Genomic DNA, 26,702 nt, shown 5'->3' with positions numbered 1-26,702 from the left:
CCCGGATTGTTCCTGACTACGCTGCCTTCTCCTGTCCCGACCCCCGGCTTGTTTGACCATTCTGCGGACTGACCCCGGTAACTGACCCAGCGTGCGACCTGACCACTCTCTGCCTACTGTCTCGGTACCACGCCATTTCCCACGGTGACAACCGCCGGTTTATCCTGCCAGGTCCTGCCGGCCTCCTCACATCTGACTCTACTCTGTCCTACTTCTATCCACGGAGGCTCCCTCTGCCACGGGTGGTATTGCTCGGAGGTCGTGACTTGGTCCCGGTTCTGCTCCAAGTCCATCCCCACCATCAGGGGCCCTGGTGAAAACGCAGACCGGGACTTAGACCCCACGCTCCGGGTGATTCCGCCTAGTGGGCTGCCAGAGGTGCCACCTGGCGGATCCGTAACTGGGTCCTTCTCCCACTGACCACTGTCGCTGGTTCCTAGGGAAGCAGCAGGTGCTGACAGATACAGGATCCGTAAGAACCGCAAAAATTACCAGGAATCCACTCTAAAGCACAGTGGGAGGGATAGCAGTGACATCAGCGCCCAAATATTACCACATCCTGGCCATTATGTCACCACTATTCCCACCCCTGCCTTGACATACTCTATAGACAGATCTTTCAGCTAGTGGTCCCATTAATGTGTGTGGAGCGGGATGGTATCTTGGGGCCACCTTATTGTTAAGGGGGCTTCCAGACTTTGATAAACCACCTTGCTCTAGACATCCACAACCACCGAACAGGGATGTGGAAAAGAGGCCCTTGTCTTCATCAACATGGTGCCACCCCTACGTTGAGGTCAAGTGGCCTGGTATGGTCCAGGAGGGGGGGCACACACTCCCCACCTATTTCCTTGCTAGTCTTACTGTGTGCTTGTATTAGGGATCTGATGTGTATTTCCGGGATGGCCTCAAGCATTTCAGTTTTTGGAAATTGGAGGGACAGCACCGAGCTCCAAGATGTTGACGGGGAGTTTGGCCTCTTCTCTTGACCACGTTCCCTGAAATGTCAAGGACTGAAAGGCTTCTCCCCAGCCTGACAGACTTGCATCTGTTGTAAGAACTTTCCAATTGTCGGGAAGGAAATATTTTCCCACTGTTAGAGCTGAAGTGGTGATCTACCAAGACGGGGGTCCCCAAACTTTCAAAACAAATATCAAGTTTCCTGCCCTTTACGCTTGGGGTCTCCAAACCCTGAGGACGGCCTTCCCAGAAGAGTTGAAGCTGTTATAGCTGCAAAGGGCGAGGCCAACTCAATATTGAACCCTATGGACTAAGACTGGGAGGCCATTAAAGGTCATGTGTGTAGAAAGGTAGGTGGCCCAAAACTTGGGGCCAGGGGTCTCCAAACTATAGCCCTCCATGTGTTTAGGAACTGCAAGTCCCATGAGGCCTTGTAAGACTCTGACAGCCACAGGCAAGACTCCCAGAGGCATGATGGGACTTGTAGTAATTCAACAGCTGGAGGGCCATAGTTTGGAGACCCTTGCTTTACACTTTAGAGGGGCCAGACTATGACCAGTGGGAGTAGAGAATGTTCTGGCATCAGTGAGAGTAAGCAATTCCATAGGCTTGATTGTCAGTGGGAGTAAAAAAATTACATCATTGGTGTCAGTGGGAGGAATAGTGCCCATCATTGGTGTCAGAGGAAGGAATAGTGCCCCATCATTGGTGTCAGAGGAAGGAATAGTGCCTCATCATTGGTGTCAGTGGGAGGAATAGTGCCCCATGATTGGTGTCAGAGGAAGGAATAGTGCCCCATCATTGGTGTCAGTGGGAGGAATAGTGCCCCATCATTGGTGTCAGTGGGAGGAATAGAGCTCCATCATTGGTGTCAGTGGGAGGAATAGCGCCCCATCATTGATATCAGTGGGAGGAATAGTGCCCCATCATTGATGTCAGTGGGAGGCATAGTGCCCCATCATTGATGTCAGTGGGAGGAATAGTGCCCCATCATTGGTGTCAGTGGGAGGAATAGTGCCCTATCATTGGTGTCAGTGGGAGGAATGGTGCCCTATCATTGGTGTCAGTGGGAGGAATGGTGCTCCATCATTGGTGTCAGTGGGAGGAATAGTGTCCCATCATTGGTATCAGTGGGAGGAATAGTGCTCCATCATTGGTGTCAGTGGGAGGAATAGAGCCCCATCATTGGTGTCAGTGGGAGGAATTGTGCCCTATCATTGGTGTCAGTGGGAGGAATGGTGCTCCATCATTGCTGTCAGTGGGAGGAATAGTGCCCCATCATTGGTATCAGTGGGAGGAATAGTGCCCCGTCGTTGGTATTAATGGGAGGAATAGTGCCCCATCATTGGTATCAGTGGGAGGAATAGTGCCCTATCATTGGTATTAATGGGAGGAATAGTGCCCCATCATTGGTATTAATGGGAGGAATAGTGCCCCATCATTGGTGTCAGTGGGAGAATTTGTTTCCCATCTCTGGTATAAGTGGGAGGAATAGTGCCTTGTATCAGTGGATGGAGTAGTGCCTCAAGGGTCAGATAAAGGCAAGCAAAGGGCCACATCTGGCCCACAGTTTGGAGACCCTTGCACCAAAACAAGGGCTTTTTTTTTATTTTGGAGGATAGTATCATGACAACCAGGGAAAGAGCCTACTTTTTCCATGCTGACAGAATGCTTAGTTGGAGAGTTCTTGAATTATTATTATTATTATTATTATACAGTATTTATAAAGCGCCAACAGTTCGCTCAGCGCTGTACATTATAATGGGAGACAATACATGAGACAGTACAGTAACAATACAATGCGATACACGAGGGGTTCGAGGGCCCTGCTCCTTGGAGCTTACAATCTAGGAGGGAGGGGAGAGTGGTACAGGAGGAAAAGCTGTGGGGGATGGAGTGGTAGGAAGAGTGGAGGAGGTCGGGAATTAGCAGGGGGTGGGGTAGGCTTCCCTGAAAAGGTGGGTTTTCAGCGTGCACCTAAAGGAGAGGAGAGTGGGTGATAGTTTGATGGATTGGGGTAGGGAGTTCCAGAGGATGGGTGCTGCCCTGGAGAAGTCCTGGAGGCGGGCATGGGCTAGAGGAGACCAGAGAACTAGAGAGAAGGAGGTCTTGTGAGGAGTGGAGACTGCGTTTTGGGTGGTACTTGGACGTTAGGTCGGTGATGTAGTTTGGGGCAGTATGATGGTCAGCTTTGTACGTCAGTGTTAGGATTTTGAATTTGATCCGTTGCGCAATCGGAAGCCAGTGGAGGGATTGGCAGAGGGGGGTGGCGGAAACAGAGCGGTTGGTAAGGCGGATGAGTCTGGCCGCCGTATTCAGGATCGACTGAAGCGGAGATAGCCAGCGGTGAGGCAGGCCAGTGAGGAGGGAGTTGCAGTAGTCGAGTCGTGATATGATGAGGGAGTGGATGAGCTGTTTAGTGGTTTCTGGGGTTAGGAATGGGCAGATTTTAGAGATGTTGCGGAGGTGGAGTCTGCATGAGTTTGTTAGCGATTGGACTTGGGGCTGGAAGGATAGATTGGAGTTAAGTATGACAACAAGTACTCTGGCTTGCGGGGTGGGCTTGATGGTGGCATGTTTGGAAGTGATGGAGAATTCAGTGGGAGGGGGTGCGTGGGCTGGGGGGAAGACTAGGAGCTCGGTTTTGGAGAGGTTCCGCTTAAGGAAGTGGAGTGACATCCAATCTGATATGTCGTTCAGTAGGCTGGTGATTCAGGTGGAGACTGAAGGGGTGAGGCGAGGGGTCGAGAGATAGATTTGCGTGTCGTCGGCATAGAGGTGGTAGTTGAAGCCGTGAGAGTGTATCAGTTGGCCAAGAGAAGGAATGGAATTGAGAGAAGGGTACTGCCTCAAGGAAGGCCACCGTTAGACCCAGAACTCTAATGCCAAATCTCACTGTGTGATCTTCCTTGGATCTCAGCTGTCGAGAATGAGCTCCTAGAGAAAGAATGTTTTTTTTTTCCAGAAGAAAGACCTTTGCCTAGGACAGGGGTGTCAAACTGAAGGCCTTCCAGCTGTTGCAAAACTACAAGCCCCATCATGCCTCTGCCTTTGGGAGCCATGCTTGTAATTGTCAATCTTGCAATGCCTCATGGGACTTGTAGTTTGACAACAGCTGGAGGGCCGTCAGTTTGACACCCGTGGCCTAGGATGTAAATTGATCACCAGTCCGATAGTTTTTTGGACATTTGCTAAGAGTTGTGAGGGAGATGGATCCTTCAGAAGATCATCTAGATAGCCTGTCACCTGGATTCCCTGAGTTATGAGAAGGGCAAGCAAGGGTGCTAACATCTCTGTAGACACCATGGGAGCAGAAGACAGGCCAAAAGGCAATACTACAAACTGAAAGTGATCATCTGCCACTGCAAAGACTAGAAATCACTGATGAGGTGTTTAAATGGGAACAAGAAGATAGGCTGTCAGGGTCCTGTCCACGGCAGAAGTTCTGGAAGATCTGGCATTTCTGCCAGTACTCTACATGGCCGCAGAAGAACACATCAGCCTCAGTCTGGTGGCAGATGGCCTTTATAAGGAGGCTCATCACTCCCTCAAATTGCTGGATGATCTCTAGCTCCCCGTGCCCTGTTCCTGTGATTCTGACTTGTGATCTTCTGGTACCGACTCGGCTTGCTCCTGGACCTCTCTCGCTCCTCTGTGTATGACCTCGGCTATCCCATCTGAGTACGTCTGCTCTGATTCCCACCTGGTACCTGACCTTGGCTTGAACCGACTACCCAGTAAACATCCAAATCCCAAAAGGGCTTGCATACTACGCACAGGCGCCTCCTGTCTGCAGACCTATCTCCATTCACCAGCTGTGCTTCTGCGTGGACCACCAACCAGCACTCCTACAGGCGACCTGTGCAACTTTGGGCCTGACTCCCGCTGTCCCACTCTCAGGGGAGTCCGGAACTTAGCCGCAAGGGAAGCCCTTTCTCCATTGGCCTCCATCACCAGGTACCTGATATAGGCATCTTAGGTGTCCATGGATGTCATATGTTCCCCTTGCCTCAGAAGGGCAATTGCTAACCTTTCAGATTCCATACGAAATTTTGGAATGTGAAGGAATTTGTTGAGGGACTTTAGGCCAAGGATAAGAAGATACTTCCATTGAGCCCTCGTACCATGAACAGGTATGAGTAGAAACTTCTGAACCTATCTTGTGGCCGTACTGGTATGACGACTCCCCGGGACAGGTGGTGGTTTAGGGCCTTTCTCAAATCTGACTGCCCAGTTTTTGGCTGATTTTCAAGAATGGTAGCGTTTTGTACCCTTTTGAAACCAACAATTGAACCCAGAGGTCTGTGATGTCTGTAACCCAGAGAAGCAAACTGAAACAGATGTCCCCACTACTTTTAAGAGTGAGGGTGCCCCTTCATTTTGAAGGCTTGGTGGCCTTTGTGAGCCAAGCCTTGTGCCAAAAGGAAGGGCTAAACTTAGGTTTTGACGTTGAAGACCTGGTAGAAGTTGCTCTGCATTTTGAGGAGCTCCTGGGGAGGAAGGTTTTGTCCCGTTTCTTTTTTAGGAAGCATAACTTTCCCACCTGTGAACCCATTTTATTATTTGGTCTGGTAGCTTACTGAACAGGCATCTGTATGAGGCACCTTTTGCAGGCAAGTTCTGCAATCCAACCTTTAGCGAAAGGATTCTGAACATATGAATGGAACTAAAAGCCGTTCTGGAGATTGCCGTATGACGTGTTCCAGGGCATCCACGTAGAAATGCAGAGCAGAGGGCAGTGGTTGTATTTGTTCTGCCATCACACAATCCACAAGCAGGTTCCTGTTGGTTATTTATTGTCCTAATCTAGATAACTGCAGCTTAACATACAGAAACAGCAGCAAGAGATGGTTGTAGGACCGGGCCCGCTACATTAACCCTTCGCCTACCGGGTGCTTCTACCCCCTTCCTGCCCAGACCAATTTTCAGCTTTCAGCACTCTCATACTTTGAATGACAATTGCGCGGTCATGCAATGCTGCACCCTAACGAAAGTTTTATAATTTTTTTGAGACAAATAGAGCTTTGTTTTGGTGGTATTTAATCACCAATGGGGGATCTTTATTTTTTGCTAAACTGAAAAAACACCAAAAAGTTTGTAAAAAAAAAAGTTTTTCTTAAGTTTCTGTTATAAAGTTTTGTAAATAAGTAATTTGTCTCCTTTGCTGATGGGCACTGATGAGGAGTCACTGATGGGCACTGTTAGGCAGCACTGATAGGTGACACGGATGGGCACTGTTAGGTAGCACTGCTGGTGGCACTGATGGGCATTGATAGGGGGCACTGATAGGCGGCAGTGATAGGTAGCACTGATGGGCAACACTGATAGGCGGCACTGATGGGCATTGATAGGAAGCACTGATAGGTAGCACTGATGGGCCTTGTTAGGCAGCACTGATAAGTGACACTGATGGGCACTGTTAGGTGGCACTGATGGGCATTGATAGGTGGCACTGAATGGCACTGTTAGGCAACATTGATGGGCACTGTTAGGTGGCATGATGGGCATTGATAGGCGGCACTGATGGACACTGATAGGTAGCACTAATGGGCACTGTTAGGCAGCACTGGTAGGTGGCACTGATATGCACTGTTAGGCAGCACTGATGGGCATTGATAGGTGGCACTGATTCAACTGATGGGCACTGATTACCAGCAAAGATGGGCACTATTGACCGCACTGATGATCAGTGTAGCTATCCCCCTGCGAAATGTCGCTTACCAGCTCTCCTCTTCTCGTGAAGGAAAGTGCTGCGGATAACCGGCATTTCCTCTTTACCCGGTCATCAGCTGTGATTGGACACAGCTGGTCACATGGTAAAAGCAGCTGTGATCAGCCCGTTCCTTAGTCATGTGATCAGTTGGGACCGGAGGACACAGTGATCACAGATCGTGCGCAGTGCACGCTCCAGGAGGCAGACGGGGGGTGTGGTTCTGGGAGGACCATCTTTTGGCTACACCACAGTCGGGAACTGGTTACAGAGGATCTTCACCCTGCAAACAAAAATATTTGTATTTTACACTTTTTAACCACAGTGACTCTACAACTCCGGGACGGCAACTGGGATTTGTTTTTTTCATACTATGATTGCTTATTACGGTAACGATCACTGTAAAAAGCAATCATTTTAGCTGTCATGAATGGCTTTCACTCATGATTCGTTTACTATTTTGATTGCTGTTCTCGGCCACAGTGATGACATGGTACAGGGCCACTGTGATCGTCCCTGTACCATGTGATCACTGCGGCCAGTCACAAAGATCACAATAATAAGCAATGCGATAATGTATGACACTTGTTTACTAGTTGCATTGGTCACATCGATGACATGGTACAGGGCCACTGTGATCGTCCCTGTACCACGTGATCACTGCAGTCAATCACAATAATAAGCAATGCTATCATGAACGGATGACAGTTGTTTACTAGTAGCATTGATCACAGCGATCACATGGAACAGGGCCACTGTGATCGTTCCTGTACCATGTGATCACTGCGGCCAATCACAAAGATCACAATAATAAGCAATGCGATCATGAGTAGATGACAGTTGTTTACTAGCTGCATTGGTCACAGCAATGACATGGTTCAGGGCCACTGTGATCGTCCCTGTACCATGTGATCACTGTGGCCAATCACAAACATCACAATAATAAGCAATGTGATCATAAATGGATGACAGTTGTTTACTAGTAGCATTGGTCACAGCGATCACATGGTACAGGGCCACTGTGATCATCACTGTACCATGTGATCGCTGCGGCCAATCACAAAGATCACAATAATAAGCAATGCGATCATGAGTAGATGACAGTTGTTTACTAGCTGCATTGGTTATAGCGATCACATAGTACAGGGCCACTGTGATCGTATCATGTGATCACTGTGGCCAATCACAATAATAAGCAATGCTATCATGAACGGATGACAGTTGCTTACTAGTAGCATTGATCACAGCGCTCACATGGTACAGGGCCACTGTGATCATCCCTGTACCATGTGATCACTGCGGCGAATCACAAAGATCACAATAATAAGCAATGCGATCATGAATGGATGACAGTTGTTTACTAGCAGCATTAGTCGCAGCAATCACATGGTTCCTGGGCCAATCGCAGTGAACTGGTACCGAGTGCTCTGTGCACAGATCAAACCGCTGCATGCCGGCAGGAGGACGTACCCAGATGTCTTACAGGAACTAGAGAGCCCCCCCGCCTGGAAAATGAAAATAAGCAGGGTTAAGGGTTTAAGAGGGAGGGGCTAAGAGCATCTCAAATTCTCTGTCCGCAGAATCTTTAATATATGGAACATCTTCAAAAGGTGCAAGGAGATGATTGGATAGGATAGAGAGGGCAGGGTCAACCACAGGAATAGAGGACGTCACTGCAAACTCTTTATCCACTGAATAGTTCAGCAAATATGGGGGGCGGTGGGGGATCCGTTGTAGGAATGACCCAATCCTCATAGACGGCATATTCCACATATTCAATCTGTTCACAGACGGGGAATGTTCTTCGTGCCCAAAGGCTCATGATGAAATGGAGGAGAGCCAAGTGCCATCAATTCTGTCCGTATTCTCAGTAACACAGCAATGGCCTACGAGCAGCTCGATCCCGGGGCAACAGTGCGGCATTGATAGTGCAGTGTCACGCTATGGCCACTAGAAGGAGCCAGTGATCACAGGAAATAAAATACGACCAAGACTCGAAATAAACGGGCAAATGCCGGTCACATTCATTCAACCAATTTATTTAAAAAATAGATCCTCTAAGTGTCTGTGAAATCTCCCACCACATAATCCACTCAGCCAATGACAGGTGAGTACGCCATTTTTATTCTTCTCCTGCCATCAATGGCCAACCCGGTCCCACACTTCATCCACGTCTTTGGTGACCTCTGACCTCCTTATGAACTGTTTCTTCCATAATGAAGATCAGCCATGGAGTATATCTGAGGTGTATATCAGGGGGTGCTTCTTCCCCACATGAGAGCTGGGATGTCCAGCAACATTCATCTAGAAGACATTTCCAGCACTCAAGGCACTAATACACCTCCAGGGTTGTGTGGGACCCCAGGAAGACAGGACTTCAGTGAGGAACAATAGACTCAAGTGGCTTCTCCCCCATGTGAGATCTCTGATGGTTGTAAAGATTGCACTTCTGTGAAAAACATTTCCCACACTCTGGACAGGAAAATGGCTTCTCCCCCGTGTGAGATCTCTGATGTCTGGAAAGATCGGACTTCCCTGAAAAACATTTCCCACACTCAGAACAGGAATACGGCTTCTCCCCTGTGTGAGATCTCTGATGGCTGTAAAGACTGGACTTCTGTGTAAAACATTTCCCACACTCAGGACAAGCATACGGCTTCTCCCCCGTGTGAGATCTCTGATGTCTGGAAAGATTGGACTTCCGTGAAAAACATCTCCCACACTCAGGACAGTTATACAGCTGCTCCCCCATGTGCAATCTCTGATGTGTGTAAAGATGGGACTGCTGTGAAAAACATTTCCCGCACTCAGGACAGGAATACAGCTGCTTTCCTGTGTGCAATCTCTGATGTGTGTAAAGACTGGATTTCTCTGAAAAACATTTACCACACTCAGGACAGGAATACGGCTTCTCACCCGTGTGAGATCTCTGATGTCTGTAAAGATGGGGCTTCTGAGAAAAACATTTCCCGCACTCAAGACAGAAATGTGGCTTCTCCCCTGTGTGAGAGCTCTGATGTCTGTAAAGCTGTGAATTCTGAGAAAAACATTTCCCGCACTCCAGACAGGAATACGGCTTTTCCCCCGTGTGCAATCTCTGATGTGTGTAAAGATGGGACTTCCATGAAAAACATTTCCCGCACTCAAGACAGCAATACGGCTTCTCTCCCGTGTGAGATCTCTGATGTTTGTAAAGGCTGTACTTATCTGAAAAACATTTCCCGCACTCAGAACAACAATATGGCTTTTCTCCCGTGTGAGACCTTTGATGTACAACAAATTCTGATTTTGTTACAAAACATTTCCCGCACTCAGAACAGGAATACAGTCTTTCCCCTGTGTGCAATCTCCGATGTTTGTAAAGGCTGGACTTCCTTAAAAAACATTTTCCACACTCAGGACAGGGAAACCTCTTCTCTGTTGGAAGGCCGGCCCGGTCCCGCACAGTCTGAGGTTCCTCAGGATATGAGGAATCCGATGGTCCATCTACACTGGGTGGTGCCGGATGGACATTGGAGGGAGCCGGGTTTTCTCCTGGACTATACTGTGTGATGTCCTCATCTTCTACTTTCCAGTCTGGAGACAAAGTGAGACAATCCTCGGAGGTTTTCCTCATCTCCTGGCCATGGACTAAAATACAAAGACAAAGAGGATTACTAGACAGGAGCTGATTGGTTCCCCCAAACCAGAAAGACCGAGAGAGATCCAATGAGAACTTTATCATCTGGACCAATCAGTGAGCAGTATGGATGGAGGAATGGATTTAGTGTTCATGGCCCACCTGTGCTGATCTCTGTAGGAGTGTCCTCCTCTATAAATGTCCTCGTTATTAAATCCTCCTCCATAGACTGCTGATCATCCCTAACATACACCTCTTCTTCTTCTGATTTCACCTCAAATTCTATATCGATTGGATCTCCACTCTACATCAAAAGAAGGAGAGAAAATATCATCTGTAAGATAGAAGATTTATTATTGTGACATCACATAGAAAATCCGCACATCGTCTCCATGAGTCCATGTTCTAGATTCTCCGTTCCACCAACCTTGTAATAGTGAGGGATGGTGTGACCTTCCTGTGTGGAATCCCGGGAATACAGAGGACGGGGACATCTCTCTGGGGGGTTCCCATGACTGGATCCATCTACCTGATGATGGTGAGGGATGGTGTGACCTTCCTGTGTGGACTCCCAAGAATACAGAGGATGGGGACATCTCTCTGGTGGGTTCCTGGTATTAGGTGGCTCCATCATATCCTTGTGTCCTTCTGAAAACTCCTCCATCACTCCATACTCCTCATCCTCCTCTTTATACTCTTCTTTAACAACAATATTATAATCTCTGAAGTTTCTACTCTGAAAGATTTAATAAAACATTAATTGTAACAAACATGCTTTATATAAATCATAACTACCAATAATTGTTCCTCATCTACCTGATGGTGAGGGATGGTGTGACCTTCCTGTGTGGAATCCCGGGAATACAGAGGACGGGGACATCTCTCTGGTGGGTTCCTGTAGCTGGATGACTCCACCATGGTGTCCTGGTACAGATCTTTGAGTTCTCTTGGAAATTCTGACTTCTCCATCACCCCATCCTCATCCTCTTTTATCTCTTCTTTAATATCGACCTGTGTGGAATCCCGGGAATACAGAGGACGGGGACATCTCTCTGGTGGGTTCCCATGATTGGATCCATCTGTAGGAAACACACACACTGACTGAATCCATTGTTTCTATGTGTTTATCAGATGATGGGGGATCTAGGTGGATCCTCCGTACTGCTCTCTCCTTTCCAATAAAGTCTCCTCTTACCCGGTGATGTGAGGGGCGGCTGATTGTCCATCATGACGTCCTTGTAGAGGTCCTTGTGTCCTTCTAAATACTCCCACTCTAGAATCTTCTTCTTCTTTCTCTCTTCTATCAGGGAGGGAGGTGGAGGCAATGTGATGTCAGATTATCTCCAGACTTCACAGGAGGAAAACTCTAGATCTGAACACAAATAGTAAAATCAAACTAGAAAAGCTACAATTTCTGGGGAAATTGTAAGAAGTGTTCTTGCCTCCACCAGTAGTCTACAACTGGAGTGGGTGGAGTAACTGGGTGGAGTGGCTTGAGTAACTGTTTTGTGGTTGGAGTGCCTGGAGTAACTGTGAAAAGGTTGAACTGGGCAGAGTAACTTTATGGAGTGGGTTAAAAACTGATGCAACTCACTCTACAGCAAGGGCAGAGAAGAGCGGTTAAAAACAAACTGCTCCAACTTGCTCACTTCACTGGCGGTTGCCATCTTCAAACAGTTGTAGTTTAAAAATTATAAATACACCGAAGAGCTTTATATTGTGAGAATCACAAGACCCAGACCTACATTTTGATGCATAGTATGTCTCTGAAATATTAACAATGAAGGAACGGTCGCAGTTTAGAAATTGCCCTTCAAATTTGAGGTGGCTAGAGTGGAGTTTCAATGAATGTCAATGGGGGGGCGTGAGTTGCAAACAAATGGTCATATTGTGAAAACTATCAGGACTATGGCTTAGCCGTGGACATTTTTAGTGGCAGCAGGGATAGCTGAACGTTTTGATATAAGATTTGTGTAGGTGGGCTTGAAAATGAGTGATGGCAGTTTAGAAATCACGTCCTGATTTTTCAGCTCACACTCTAGCTTTTGTCAGCTCTTACTCTAGTTTTGAACATTTCGCCATTCATTCCTATGGGATCAATTTCACCACAAAAACGCCAATATTTTGTGAACCATTCGGCAAATCGTTCCACCAAGTAATAGCACACCAATCGGGAACAATCCGCGCGTTTCAGTATATTACTGTCTATGTAGTGTAAAAACTGTGGGAGGAGTTAGGGTGGTAAATTTGGCTATAATAATAAGAATATATATGTGAGATAACAGTAGGTGGTCTTGCCATGCAGGAACACTTAATGACATTCCCAGAATCCTCCTCACCTCTCTGGTCAGGTCTCCATGTTATTTAAAACAATGGATTTTCCGGGAACACTTACCAGCCGGCCTGTGAAATAACCAATATTGCCGGGTTTAACAGTTTATGTGAAAAACAGAAGGTTTGGTTGCACACATACATGCCTAAGCCGCAGTCCCGCATCAAGGGTTCTCTGTATACTGTGGCCCTAACTCTAAAATTTCCAAAGCCTCCATAGTAGGAGCACATAAATCAATGGATAGGTTAAGGGCGGGTGTGCCTGGAGGAGCCCATCCCTCCTTAAAGGTACAGGGACGCACGTGACGCCCAGCTATACAAAAATGACAGCCTGGAGAAATCTGACATTGGGAGGAAGAGCTGTGAGGTCAGTGTGATGTCATAGGATTCTCTGACTCTGGTTGGAGGGACATTGGGAGGAGGAGCTGTGAAGTCATAAGATTCTCTGACTCTGGTTGGAGGGACATTGGGAGGAGGAGCTGTGAAGTCATAAGATTCTCTGACTCTGGTTGGAGGACATTGGGAGGAGGAGCGCTCTGTGAGGTTCCTGTACACAGAATCATTCCTCCTGGGTGCGTCCCACCTCTCCTAGACTGGAAGGTGAATGTAGTGTTTGGGCTTTGCCAGGACACATGGTATTCCTGTGATCTCCGTGTACTCCGGAGACTTTACTCATCACATTTAGGAGGAATATCTGAGGCTGGTATCATGGTGGATCATTCGTTTTCAGGACATTTACTACAAATATTCACTAATAAAAGTGGTATAATTCACTAGTATAGAGTGAGGAGGTGAGAAGAGGACGGATGTGACGGTGGAGGAAGAGGATGGACATGATGGAGGGAGAGGACGGATGCGACGGTGGAGGGAGAGGACGGACGCGACGGTGGAGGGAGAGGACGGACGCGACGGTGGAGGGAGAGGACGGACGCGACGGTGGAGGGAGAGGACGGACGCGACGGTGGAGGGAGAGGACGGACGCGACGGTGGAGGGAGAGGACGGACGCGACGACAGAGGACAGACGTGACGGTGGAGGAAGAGGATAGACACGATGGAGGGAGAGGACGGATGTGACGAGGGAGAGAATGATGGGACAATGGAGGGAGAGGATGGACGCGACAGTGGAGGAAGAGGATGGACGGAACGATGGAGGAACAGGATGGACACAATGATGAAAAGGATGGACACGACGATGGAGGAAGAGGACGGACATAGGGTTGCACCTCATCCCTTTAAAACTGAACACATACTAATTACACGGGTTCTGTGGCTGATTAAGGTGGCAATTAAACTCACTTATCTGCATTAAATTAGCTTCAGAACCTGTTTAATTAGTATGTGTTCGGTTTTAAAGGGATGAGGTGGCCACCTTATGATGGACGTGACGGTGGAAGAAGTAGACAACACAACAGGGAGGGTTACTGGGTGTAAATAGAAAATGAGACCTTATTACCTCCTCTGCTGCCACTTTCAGCAATGTCTTCTCTCTCCTTTGTGCCACATGGAACTTCCTGCTTGTCCCTGACATCACTTCCTGCCTTCCATAGAGACTTCCTGTCTGGGTAGAAGTGAGATCACCACCTTGTGGAGCTCAGAGGAACTGCAGCCCCGAGAACCGTCTGGTAGTGTGACCCCGGCCTTATGCTGGGTGTGTATGGACTGTATGTCCTCATAGAGGGGTCACCTCCACTCCAACCAAGGGGGACAGATATATATGACTGCCTAGTCCAGTCCAGGGACCACTACACTGACCATTGATATAAGGGGATCCTTCTCCCATTGATCACCAATGTAAGGGACCACTACACTGACCACTGATATAAGGGGGTCCTTCCCCCATTGGTCAACAATAAAAGGGACCGCTACACTGACCACTGATGTGAGGGGGTCCTTCCCCCATCGGTCACCAATGTAAGGGACCGCTACACTGACCACTGATGTGAGGGGGTCCTTCCCCCATCGGTCACCAATGTAAGGGACCGCTACGCTGACCACTGATGTGAGGGGGTCCTTCTCCCATCGGTCACCAATGTAAGGGACCGCTACACTGACCACTGATGTAAGGGGTCCTTCTCCCATCGGTCACCAATGTAAGCAATATTTCTACCCCTTCTATATATGAAGGCTTCCCTCTGTCACTGGTTCCTAAGAAAGCAGCAGGTGCTTGCACCCACGTAGTCCCTATGAACCAGAGATGTCAGTGGGAATGCATGCTACACAAGCAAAGAGGATTGCAGATCACTGCCCCAATGTTGTCACCGGTATTTGGTGACCCTTTCGTGTCTTCTGACATGAGCAATGAGTAATATCTTCCCCCCCAACCCTCCTATACACAAATAGGGGAGTTTTTCTTTTTTAAATGACCTTTTTTTAAGAATCCACTGGGCCCCGCCCCGCAATACGTGTCATTCGCCAAGATGATGGGAAGAGAGCTTGCTGGGCCACCAGGGATATTCCAGACTTTTAGTCACTCATTCACTTGGCTGGAAGTGGGCAGGCCTAGTTGCACGTCATTGCGAGGCTCCAACAGCTGAACTCGGAAGAGTTCCGGTGGTTGGGTATCTGGACTTTGCTTAGACCACCACAAGGTAAGCGGGAGCAAAAAAGAAAAACTGGGGTTGGGTTTAGCTGAAGGACCACTTTAAACCTTGTTCTTGGAGGAACCTTCCATAAATAGTGAACTCTGCACTCCAGCTGTGGAATCTGTGCCCCAGCCCCCACCATCTTCTCATATGGTGTACTTTTGGCTATTGGCCTAGAATTTAACAACAGAACGGCCTGTGTAAGGACCCAATCCCACCCCCTTAGTGTGTGTGTGGGTGTAAGCCTAAGTATCTGGTCCTTCAGTAACACGTTGTATCTTTCAATTAAACCAGCTGCCTTTAGATGGTATGAGATCTGGCCCACCAGTACACTCTAGAACAGTGGTTCTTAACCTGGGTTCGATCGAACCCCAGGGGTTCGGTGAGTCAGTCTCGCGGGTTCGGCGGAGGTGAAGACCCACACCCGACTCATATGATTCGTGATGACATGCCCCGCTTGTCCATCATTGGCTGCAGGTGGTCACGCAACATTGCTTAGCCCAGTGGTCGGCAAGCCGCGGCTCTTTACACGCTTTAATGCGGCTCTTGTGTGCCGGGCGCCCGCTCCCCTCCCTCCTCTCGGGCGGCAGGGACTCTGCAGCGTGATCCAAAAAAAAAAACAGCCAGGGCAGCGCGCTCAAATGCAATGATTGGCCAGTCTCACTGCCACTCACATCCTGATAGCCAGTGATTGGCTGTCAGGATGTGTGTAGGCGGGGCAGCGTGACGAACGTGAGAGGAGCTAGGCTCCTCTCACAGTCCGCCCTGAAGACCGGAACGGCGCGGGAATACGGCGAGAGGAACGCGCGGAGCAAAGGTAAGTGAATTGACACAGGGGGGACTTGGCTTACTACTTGCTACTTACTTACTACTACTATATGAGGGATGAATTACTATGGGGGATGAATTACTATAGGGGGGATGAATTACTATATGGGGGATGAATTACTATGGGGGATGAATTACTATGGGGGATGAATTACTATATGGGGGATGAATTACTATATGGGGGATGTATTACTATGGGGGATGAATTACTATATGGGGGATGAATTACTATATGGGGGATGAATTACTATGAGGGATGAATTACTATGGGGGATGAATTACTATATGGGGGATGAATTACTATGGGGGATGAATTACTATATGGGGGATGAATTACTATGGGGGATGAATTACTATATGGGGGATGAATTACTATGGGGGATGAATTTTCATACCGTTTGTTACAACATATCTTTGCGAGCAATCCTTTTCGAGGATGCTGGACATAAAGACGAAGAAAAGGAACAGACTTTGTTGCGAAAATGACATGAGAGTGGCACTTGCCAAGGTAATGCCGCGCATTTCTGAACTGGCCTCTGAAAGACAAAAGCAGAAGTCACACTGATTTGCGGTAAATATTCATTATTTTGTTTTTGTGTGAAAATCATGTTTTAATGGTTTTGTTCTTTGTTCTTAATGGTTTTGTTCATTTTGTGCACCTATGTATAAATATATACCTATGTTTTGAATTTTAAAAATCATATTTTATTTTTCCAATTAAGAAGGGTTCGGTGAATGCGCATATGAAACTGGTGGGGTTCAGTACCTCCAAAAAGGTTAAGAACCACTGCTCTAGAATCTTTGGCCCATTGCTGTGCTGTTGATCCGGTGAAGAGTGAGTCATTATCACTTTGGACTTGTGCATGACATTTCTATATTCCTGATCTCTGGGAATACGGTGGCTTCTCTCTGTTGGAGCTCCATTCAAAGGTGGTGCACTGCAGGCAAATTGATTGTGAAGCAACTCAATGAAATCTACTTGGAGCACCACCTTCACTTTGAGGAGACTCTGAAATCTATCTACTACTGATATATCCAGAAGTATAGGACCATCCAACCGGGGGCAGTTATCCTTGATTCCTTGGATCCTTATCCCATAATTGGAGACTGGGAGGTTGGATTTAGAAGATCCTGTTGGTCATCCACATCTATGGTAACAAAGCCTATCTGATGTATGAATTACATTATCGTTCGAGCAACTCAATGAAAGCTGCTTGGAGCACCACCTTCACTTTGAGGAGACTCTCAAGTCTATCTACTACTGACATATCCAGAAATATAGGACCATCCAACAAGGGGGGCAGTTATCCTTGATTTCTTGGATCCTTATCCCATACTAGGAGACTGGGAGGTTTGATTTAGGAGATCCTGTTGTTGGTTGTCCACATCTATGGTAACAAAGTCTATCTGATGTATGCATTACATTACCATTCGAGCAACTCAATGAAAGCTTCTTGGAGCACCACCTTCACTTTGAGGAGACTCTCGAATCTATCTACTATGGACATATCCAGAAGTAGAAGTATAGGACCATCCAACCGGGGGGCAGTTATCCTTGATTTCTTGGATCCTTATCCCATACTTGGAGACTGGGAGGTTGGATTTAGAAGATCCTGTTGTTGGTCTTCCATATCTATGGTAACAAAGCCTATCTGATGTATGAATTATAACATTATTGTTCGAGCAACTCAATGAAAGCTACTTGGAGCACCACCTTCACTTTGAGGAGACTCTCGAATCTATCTACTACTGACTTATCCAGAAGTATAGGACCATCCAACCAGGGGGGCAGTTATCCTTGATTTCTTGAATCCTTATCCCATACTAGGAGACTGGGAGGTTGGATTTAGGAGATCCTGTTGTTGGTCGTCCATATCTATGATAACAAAGCCTATCTGATGTATGAATTACATTACCGTTCGAGCAACTCAATGAAAGCTGCTTGGAGCACCACCTTCACTTTGAGGAGACTCTCGAATCTATCTACTACGGACATATCCAGGAGTAGAAGTATAGGACCATCCAACCGGGGGGGCAGTTATCCTTAAATTCTTGGATCTTTATCCCATACTAGGAGACTGGGAGGTTGGATTTAGGAGATCCTGTTGTTGGTCGTCCATATCTATGATAACAAAGCCTATCTGATGTATGAATTATAACATTATCGTTCGAGCAACTCAATGAAAGCTACTTGGAGCACCACCTTCACTTTGAGGAGACTCTCAAATCTATCTACTACTGACATATCCAGAAGTATAGGACCATCCAACCGGGGGCAGTTATCCTTGATTCCTTGGATCCTTATCCCATAATTGGAGACTGGGAGGTTAGATTTAGGAGATCTTGTTGGTCATCCACATCTATGGTAACAAAGCCTATCTGTTGTATGAATTACATTACCGTTCGAGCAACTCAATGAAAGCTACTTGGAGCACCACCTTTACTTTGAGGAGACTCGAGAATCTATCTACTACTGCCATATCCAGAAGTATAGGACCATCCAACCAGGGGGGCAGTTATCCTTGATTTTTTGGATCCTTATCCCATACTAGGAGACTCGGAGGTTTGATTTAGGAGATCCTGTTGTTGGTCATCCACATCTATGGTAACAAAGCCTATCTGATATATGAATTACATTACCGTTCGAGCAACTCAATGAAAGCTGCTTGGAGCACCACCTTCACTTTGAGGAGACTCTCAAGTCTATCTACTACTGACATATCCAGAAATATAGGACCATCCAACAAGGGGGGCAGTTATCCTTGATTTCTTGGATCCTTATCCCATACTAGGAGACTGGGAGGTTTGATTTAGGAGATCCTGTTGTTGGTTGTCCACATCTATGGTAACAAAGCCTATCTGATGTATGCATTACATTACCATTCGAGCAACTCAATGAAAGCTTCTTGGAGCACCACCTTCACTTTGAGGAGACTCTCGAATCTATCTACTATGGACATATCCAGAAGTAGAAGTATAGGACCATCCAACCGGGGGGCAGTTATCCTTGATTTCTTGGATCCTTATCCCATACTTGGAGACTGGGAGGTTGGATTTAGAAGATCCTGTTGTTGGTCTTCCATATCTATGGTAACAAAGCCTATCTGATGTATGAATTATAACATTATTGTTCGAGCAACTCAATGAAAGCTACTTGGAGCACCACCTTCACTTTGAGGAGACTCTCGAATCTATCTACTACTGACTTATCCAGAAGTATAGGACCATCCAACCAGGGGGGCAGTTATCCTTGATTTCTTGGATCCTTATCCCATACTAGGAGACTGGGAGGTTGGATTTAGGAGATCCTGTTGTTGGTCGTCCATATCTATGATAACAAAGCCTATCTGATGTATGAATTACATTACCGTTCGAGCAACTCAATGAAAGCTGCTTGGAGCACCACCTTCACTTTGAGGAGACTCTCGAATCTATCTACTACGGACATATCCAGGAGTAGAAGTATAGGACCATCCAACTGGGGGGGCAGTTATCCTTAAATTCTTGGATCCTTATCCCATACTAGGAGACTGGGAGGTTGGATTTAGGAGATCCTGTTGTTGGTCGTCCATATCTATGATAACAAAGCCTATCTGATGTATGAATTATAACATTATCGTTCGAGCAACTCAATGAAAGCTACTTGGAGCACCACCTTCACTTTGAGGAGACTCTCAAATCTATCTACTACTGACATATCCAGAAGTATAGGACCATCCAACCGGGGGCAGTTATCCTTGATTCCTTGGATCCTTATCCCATAATTGGAGACTGGGAGGTTAGATTTAGGAGATCCTGTTGGTCATCCACATCTATGGTAACAAAGCCTATCTGTTGTATGAATTACATTACCGTTCGAGCAACTCAATGAAAGCTACTTGGAGCACCACCTTTACTTTGAGGAGACTCGAGAATCTATCTACTACTGCCATATCCAGAAGTATAGGACCATCCAACCAGGGGGGCAGTTATCCTTGATTTTTTGGATCCTTATCCCATACTAGGAGACTCGGAGGTTTGATTTAGGAGATCCTGTTGTTGGTCATCCACATCTATGGTAACAAAGCCTATCTGATGTATGAATTACATTACCGTTCGAGCAACGCAATGAAAGCTGCTTGGAGCACCACCTTCACTTTGAGGATACTCTCGAGTCTACCTACTACTGACATATCCAGAAATATAGGACCATCCAACCAGGGGGGCAGTTATTCTTGATTTTTTGGATCCTTGACCCATACTAGAAGACTGGGAGGTTTGATTTAGGAGATTCTGTTGGTCATCCACATCTATGATAACAAAGCACCACCTTCACTTTGAGGAGACTCGAGAATCTATATACTACTGACATATCTAGAAGTATAGGACCATCCAACTGGGGGCAGTTATCCTTGATTTCTTGGATCCTTATCCCATACTAGGAGACTGGGAGGTTGGATTTAGGAGATCCTGTTGTTGGTCGTCCACATTTATGATAACAAAGCCTATCTGCCCACCTTAACCGGGGTCTATTTTCTCTGGTGAGTGAGCCCTTCACTTATTGCCTGCACGTGGTCAAAGAGCACATTTTTTGGTCTACAGGACTACATCTTTATGGGACTGCCATTATAATGTTCTCCATTGTTTTTTGTGTAGGAACATCATCTGAAAGACGATGTAGAGAGTTCATTGCATTATTCATGTTTTATGCAATTGTTATAGCTCCTCCCTGTTCACATATTTTAGAAGAAGAAACAAGATTTTGAAGCGTTGCAACGCGATCTACACATTTGCAAGAATCAACAACAAGTCCTGAATAGGTGCACACTGCAGTGCAACCATACCTCCGTCCGTTGTTTTTCTGGAGCAAAAGACTGATGAAACCAATCTGCCAAATCTCTGCAGGCCTCTTAACCCCTCACCTACCGGGCACTTCTACCCCCTTCCTGCCTACCGGGCACTGTCACCCCCTTCCTGCTTACAGGGCACTGTCACCCCCTTCCTGCCTACAGGGCACTTCTACCCCCTTCCTGCCTACCGGGCACTGTCACCCCCTTCCTGCCTACAGGGCACTTCTACCCCCTTCCTGCCTACCGGGCACTGTCACCCCCTTCCTGCCTACAGGGCACTTCTACCCCCTTCCTGCCTATCGGGCACTGTCACCCCCTTCCTGCCTACGGGGTACTTCTACCCCCTTCCTGCCTACAGGGCACTTCTACCCCCTTCCTGCCTACCGGGCACTGTCACCCCCTTCCTGCCTACAGGGCACTTCTACCCCCTTCCTGTCGGGCACTGTCACCCCCTTCTTGCCTACAGGACACTTCTATCTCCTTCCTGCCTATCGGGCACTTATACCCCCTTCCTGCCTACCGGACACTTCTACCCCCTTCCTGCCTACAGGACACTGTCACCCCCTTCCTGCCTACCAGACACTTCTACCCTCTTCCTGCCTACAGGACACTGTCACCCCCTTCCTGCCTACAGGACACTTCTACCCCCTTCCTGCCTACCGGGCACTGTCACCCCCTTCCTGCCTACAGGACACTGTCACCCCCTTCCTGCCTACAGGACACTTCTACCCCCTTCCTGCCTACCGGGCACTGTCACCCCCTTCCTGCCTACAGGGCACTTCTACCCCCTTCCTATCGGGCACTGTCACCCCCTTCCTGCCTGCCGGGCACTTCTACCCCCTTCCTTCCTACGGGACATTTCTACCCCCTTCCTGCCTACAGGGCACTTCTACCCCCTTCCTGCCTACAGGACACTTCTACCCCCTTCCTGCCTACAGGACACTTCTATCCCCTTCCTGCCTTTTGGGCACTTATACCCCCTTCCTGCCTACCGGACACTTCTACCCCCTTCCTGCCTACCGGACACTTCTACCCCCTTCCTGCCTACAGGACACTGTCACCCCCTTCCTGCCTACCGGACACTTCTACCCCCTTCCTGCCTACAGGACACTGTCACCCTCTTCCTGCCTACTGGACACTTCTACCCCCTTCCTGCCTACCGAACACTTCTACCCCCTTCCTTCCTACAGGACACTTCTACCCCCTTCTTGCCTATCGGGCACTTATACCCCCTTCCTGCCTACCAGACACTTCTACCCCCTTCTTGCCTATCGGGCACTTATACCTCCTTCCTGCCTACCAGACAATTCTACCCCCTTCCTGTCTACAGGACACGGTCACCCCCTTCCTGCCTACCGGACACTTCTACCCCCTTCCTTCCTACAGGACACTGTCACCCCCTTCCTGCCTACAGGACACTTCTACCCCCTTCCTGCCTACCGAACACTTCTACCCCTTTCCTGCCTACAGGACACTTCTATCCCCTTCTTGCCTATCGGGCACTTATACCCCCTTCCTGCCTACCAGACACTTCTACCCCCTTCTTGCCTATCGGGCACTTATACCTCCTTCCTGCCTACCAGACACTTCTACCCCCTTCCTGTCTACAGGACACGGTCACCCCCTTCCTGCCTACCGGACACTTCTACCCCCTTCCTTCCTACAGGACACTGTCACCCCCTTCCTGCCTACAGGACACTTCTACCCCTTTCCTGCCTACCGGGCACTGTCACCCCCTTCCTGCCTACAGGGCACTTCTACCCCCTTCCTATCGGGCACTGTCACCCCCTTCCTGCCTGCCGGGCACTTCTACCCCCTTCCTGCCTACAGGACACTGTCACCCCCTTCCTGCCTACCAGACACTTCTACCCCCTTCCTGCCTACCGGACACTGTCACCCCCTTCCTGCCTACTGGACACTTCTACCCCCTTCCTTCCTACAGGACACTGTCATCCCCTTCCTGCCTACAGGACACTTCTACCCCCTTCCTGCCTACCGGCACTGTCACCCCCTTCCTGCCTACAGGGCACTTCTACCCCCTTCCTATCAGGCACTGTCACCCCCTTCCTGCCTACAGGACACTGTCACCCCCTTCCTGCCTACCGGACACGTCTACCCCCTTCCTGCCTACAGGGCACGTCTACCCCCTTCCTGCCTACCGGGCACTTCTACCCCCTTCCTGACTAGAGGACACTTCTACCCCCTTCCTGCCTACCGGGCACTTCTACCCCCTCCCTGCCTCCCGGGCACTTTTACCCCCTCCCTGCCTACCAGACACTTCTACCCCCTTCCTGCCTACCGGACACTTCTAAACCCTCCCTGCCTCCGGAGCACTTATATCCCCTTCCTGCCCAGGCCAATTCTCAGCTTTCAGCGCTGTCGCACTTTGAATGACAATTGCGCGGTCATGCAACACTGTACCCATATGAAATTTGTATCATTTTTTTCACACAAGTAGGGCTTTCTTTTGGTGGTATGTACTCCCCACTGGGGGTTTTGTTTTCTGCAAAAAAATTGAGAAACAAAAAAGTTTTTCTTTGTTTCTATTATAAAATTTTGTAAACAGGTAATTTTTCTCCTTTACTGATGTGTGTTGATGAGGCTGCACTGATGGGCACTGATAGGCAGCACTGATGAGGTGGCACGGATAGGAAGCACTGATAGGTGGCACTGACGACACTGGACATTGATGGGTGGCACTGCTGGGCAGCACTGCTGGACACAAGTGGGTGGCGCTGATGGGCACAGGTGGGCGGCATTGCTGGACACTGATTGGCAGCACTGATGGGAACTGATAGGCGACACTGAGGTGGCAGGGATAGGAAGCACTGATGATGTGGCACTGACGACACTGCTGAACACTGATGGGTGGCACTGCTGAGCAACACTGATGGGTGGCACTGATGGGCACAGGTGGGTGGCACTGGTGGTAGGCACTGATGAGGTGGCATGGATAGGCAGAACTGATGAGGCACTGATAGGCGGCACTGATGGGTGGCAATGACTGACGACACTGCTGGGTACAGGTGAGTGGCACTGCAGGGCACAGACGGGTGGCACTGATGGGTACAGGTGGGTGGTACTGATGGGCACTGATGATCGGTGCCAATCACTTCTCTGACAATTGCCGGTTCTCGGCAGTTCTCTCCTCATGCTGTGACAGTGCAAGGAAAGTGCAGCCGATAACCGGCAACTGTATGTACCCGGAGATCTCCTCTGTCATTGGACACGGCTGATCACATGGTAAAAGGTCGCTGTGATTGGGCGTTTACCGTGTCTCGTGATCAGCTGTGTGCGTAGGACACAGCAATCATCTGTGGCGCCGGGTGCACGCCGATGGGGGCGTGTTCTGGGAGGACGTCCATGGACTAGACAACCGCGCTGTAGTCGTCTTTTGGTCGGGAACTAGTCAATCTACGTTTGCAGTGGCAATTGTCGCTCCCCCCCCCCCCCCACACTGTACACTCCCATATTACAGTCTTCATCATGTCCATGGATACGGGCAATCCTCTCTGCTGTGCCCAGTCTTGTGTCTCTTTCTGCCCCAAATGCCCAGTTGGTCAACTTCATCAAGACCAGATCCTTTGGCACAGCACCTCGGCGATTTCGTCTGTTATAGATCTCAAAGTCTGGAACTCGGGGCCCATGGACCCCAACAGGCCCCACTTTTATGGTGCGGGAGTGAGCTTCCTTTCCAGACGTAGTCTTATGCAGGCCATAGATGGGTCAAATCCCGAACGAATTTCCTTTCGAAAATCGGAAATTTAGTGCGTTTTCTAACCCGATGGCGCCACCATTGATTTCGAAGTTCAACCAACCAAGCCTTCAATTTCTCCTCGTGTTGCTACAGAAAAGAATTTTCATGGCCAAGAATTTTCTTTGTACCTCCAAGTCCCAGCTTTATATTTCTCGCACGGTTCTCCCATCGTTGATTCAAAATTCATTAATTTTCCAAAAATTTCCAACATGCCCGATCGCTCAAATTTGATGGTCGTATGAAAATTGGCCATTTCTGTGACCCACCAATGGTACGAAATTGGAAAAAAATCACTCAAATTTGATGGTCATACGAAAATCGGCCTTTTCTGTGACCCACCAATGGTGCGAAATTGGAACAAATCACTCAAATTTGATGGTCGCATGAAGATTGGCCGTTTCTGTGACCCACCAATGGTGCGAAATTGGAACAAAAAGTCTTAGAAAACTCTTTCAGAATTCGACCCGTGTGTGGCCGGCTTTAGATTTCCTTGCCTAACCATTCCACCTTTCTGTGAATCATCCACTCTTTGGACTTCCATGTGAGCATCCAAATTTTCAGTCCTTTAACCCTTTCACGGCCAAGTTCGCCCGACGTATGGACCTCATGGTGAGGGGGGTAGGGCCTTACACACACTCATGTGTACATCTGACAAGCAGACTCATGCTTCCATTCACCCCCAATAATGCCCACACCTCCCCCATCATGTAGGCTTTGCCAAGCCCCATCTGTAGGCCCAGGACGGGCATAGTGGGTGCTGCCGGGCAGACGCACGTGACCTGCCCTCCCCTTTTTGCTGCTGACCCAGAAGCAACATATAGAACATCACTTCTGGGTCCCCGTGTCACTACGGCTGGGAAAGAATCGAATGTGCATGCAAGACGTTCTCATTAAAAAGAGAACCTGTCACCAAAAAATCATCACATTGGAGTGATATTTCCAGCACTGGACCTCCTCCGTAAAGCCAAACTGATGACCTATAGGGGGCTTTTAAAGCACAGGCATCAATCACAGGACCCGCGGGCCAAATCCGGCCCTCCAGGCCATTTCATGTGGCCCTTGCACCTGCAGGTACCCCCTTGTCTCTGCCCCCACCTTGTCTCAGCATTCGGCAGCAGAGAGGACCGTAGAACTCCTCTGCCAAATCCTGCACCTCTCAGTGACAGTGTAGTGACAGCACCCCCTCATCTCCGCCTCCCCTGGTCTCAGGATTCAGCAGACTCTGGTAACGGCCTCCACTCCTCCTCTGGTCCTCCTCCAGACCCAGCACTTTATGCTTTCCAGCTCTGCCCCCCAAAAAGGGTGCATGGGGATGTTAAGGAGGGTGTGGGATTCTTGACATTCTGATGTAATGGGGGGGTGGGGTACTCTGGACATCTAGTCTTACAGATACAACCAGCCCTTTGAGGGCCACCATAATGTTGATACGGCCCACCATGACATGGAGTCTGACACCCCTGCTTTAAAGTGTCGCCTATGGAAAATTTAGGGTATTGACGTTTGTTGCCATTTCACATTTAAGGTTTGACATGTTGGGTATCTATCTACTCGGTACAACCTCACCTTTTATATTTTACCCCCAAAAAAATGGGTGTCCGCTGGACACAGCGGAACAACGATCGCTGTACAGGACCTCTGTGCGAGGTCCCGATCATTTGATCAGATTGGCCAATCAGTAATCACATGAAGAGTAGTAAGCAAGATGTCACTTCCTGACATCATTGCTTACTACTTGTGAAGACTGTGAATGATCACCGAGATCACATGGTACAGGGCCATTCACAACAGCCTTGTACTATGTGACAAGCTGTGACCTATCACAGCTCACACAGTATTTCTCAATGGCTGCATTTTTGCAAATGAGAAATGATTGCAGCCTTTATGGGTGTAAAACCAATCAGTTAAAAAAATAAATAAATCTTCATCACCCCCCACAAGTAGAAGAGTGTCACTATGGTGACAGTGTGCTGCTAGGGTCACAGTATGTTAAAAAAAAAAAAGATATAATAAAAAAAAAAAAAAAAAAATGTAAAAAATTTTTTAAATTATAATTTTTGGTTATGAATTAATTTGGTTTTTTTACTA

General features: G+C 48.2%; 1 protein-coding gene across 1 annotated transcript; it reads right to left on the bottom strand.

The window, feature by feature from the left end:
• Positions 1-8,011: 8,011 nt before the first annotated feature.
• LOC149443156 (uncharacterized) lies at positions 8,012-14,142 on the bottom strand. Its single transcript, XM_089655850.1, has 6 exons — positions 14,075-14,142; positions 11,485-11,661; positions 11,106-11,368; positions 10,717-11,025; positions 10,452-10,593; positions 8,012-10,300 (listed from the first exon to the last, which is right to left on the bottom strand). Exons 2-6 carry the CDS (start codon positions 11,516-11,518, stop codon positions 9,048-9,050), a joined length of 2,001 nt encoding a protein of 666 aa, XP_089511976.1. The 5' UTR covers positions 11,519-11,661; positions 14,075-14,142; the 3' UTR covers positions 8,012-9,047.
• Between the last annotated feature and the right edge of the window lie 12,560 nt (positions 14,143-26,702).

This window comes from Staurois parvus, unplaced genomic scaffold (assembly GCF_062004578.1).
Source record: "Staurois parvus isolate SC_StPar_1 unplaced genomic scaffold, SC_StPar_1.0 ptg000874l, whole genome shotgun sequence".
NCBI lineage: Eukaryota > Metazoa > Chordata > Amphibia > Anura > Ranidae > Staurois > Staurois parvus.
The sequence above is the reverse complement of the archived record's forward strand: the minus strand, read 5'-3'. Positions and strand labels throughout refer to the sequence as shown.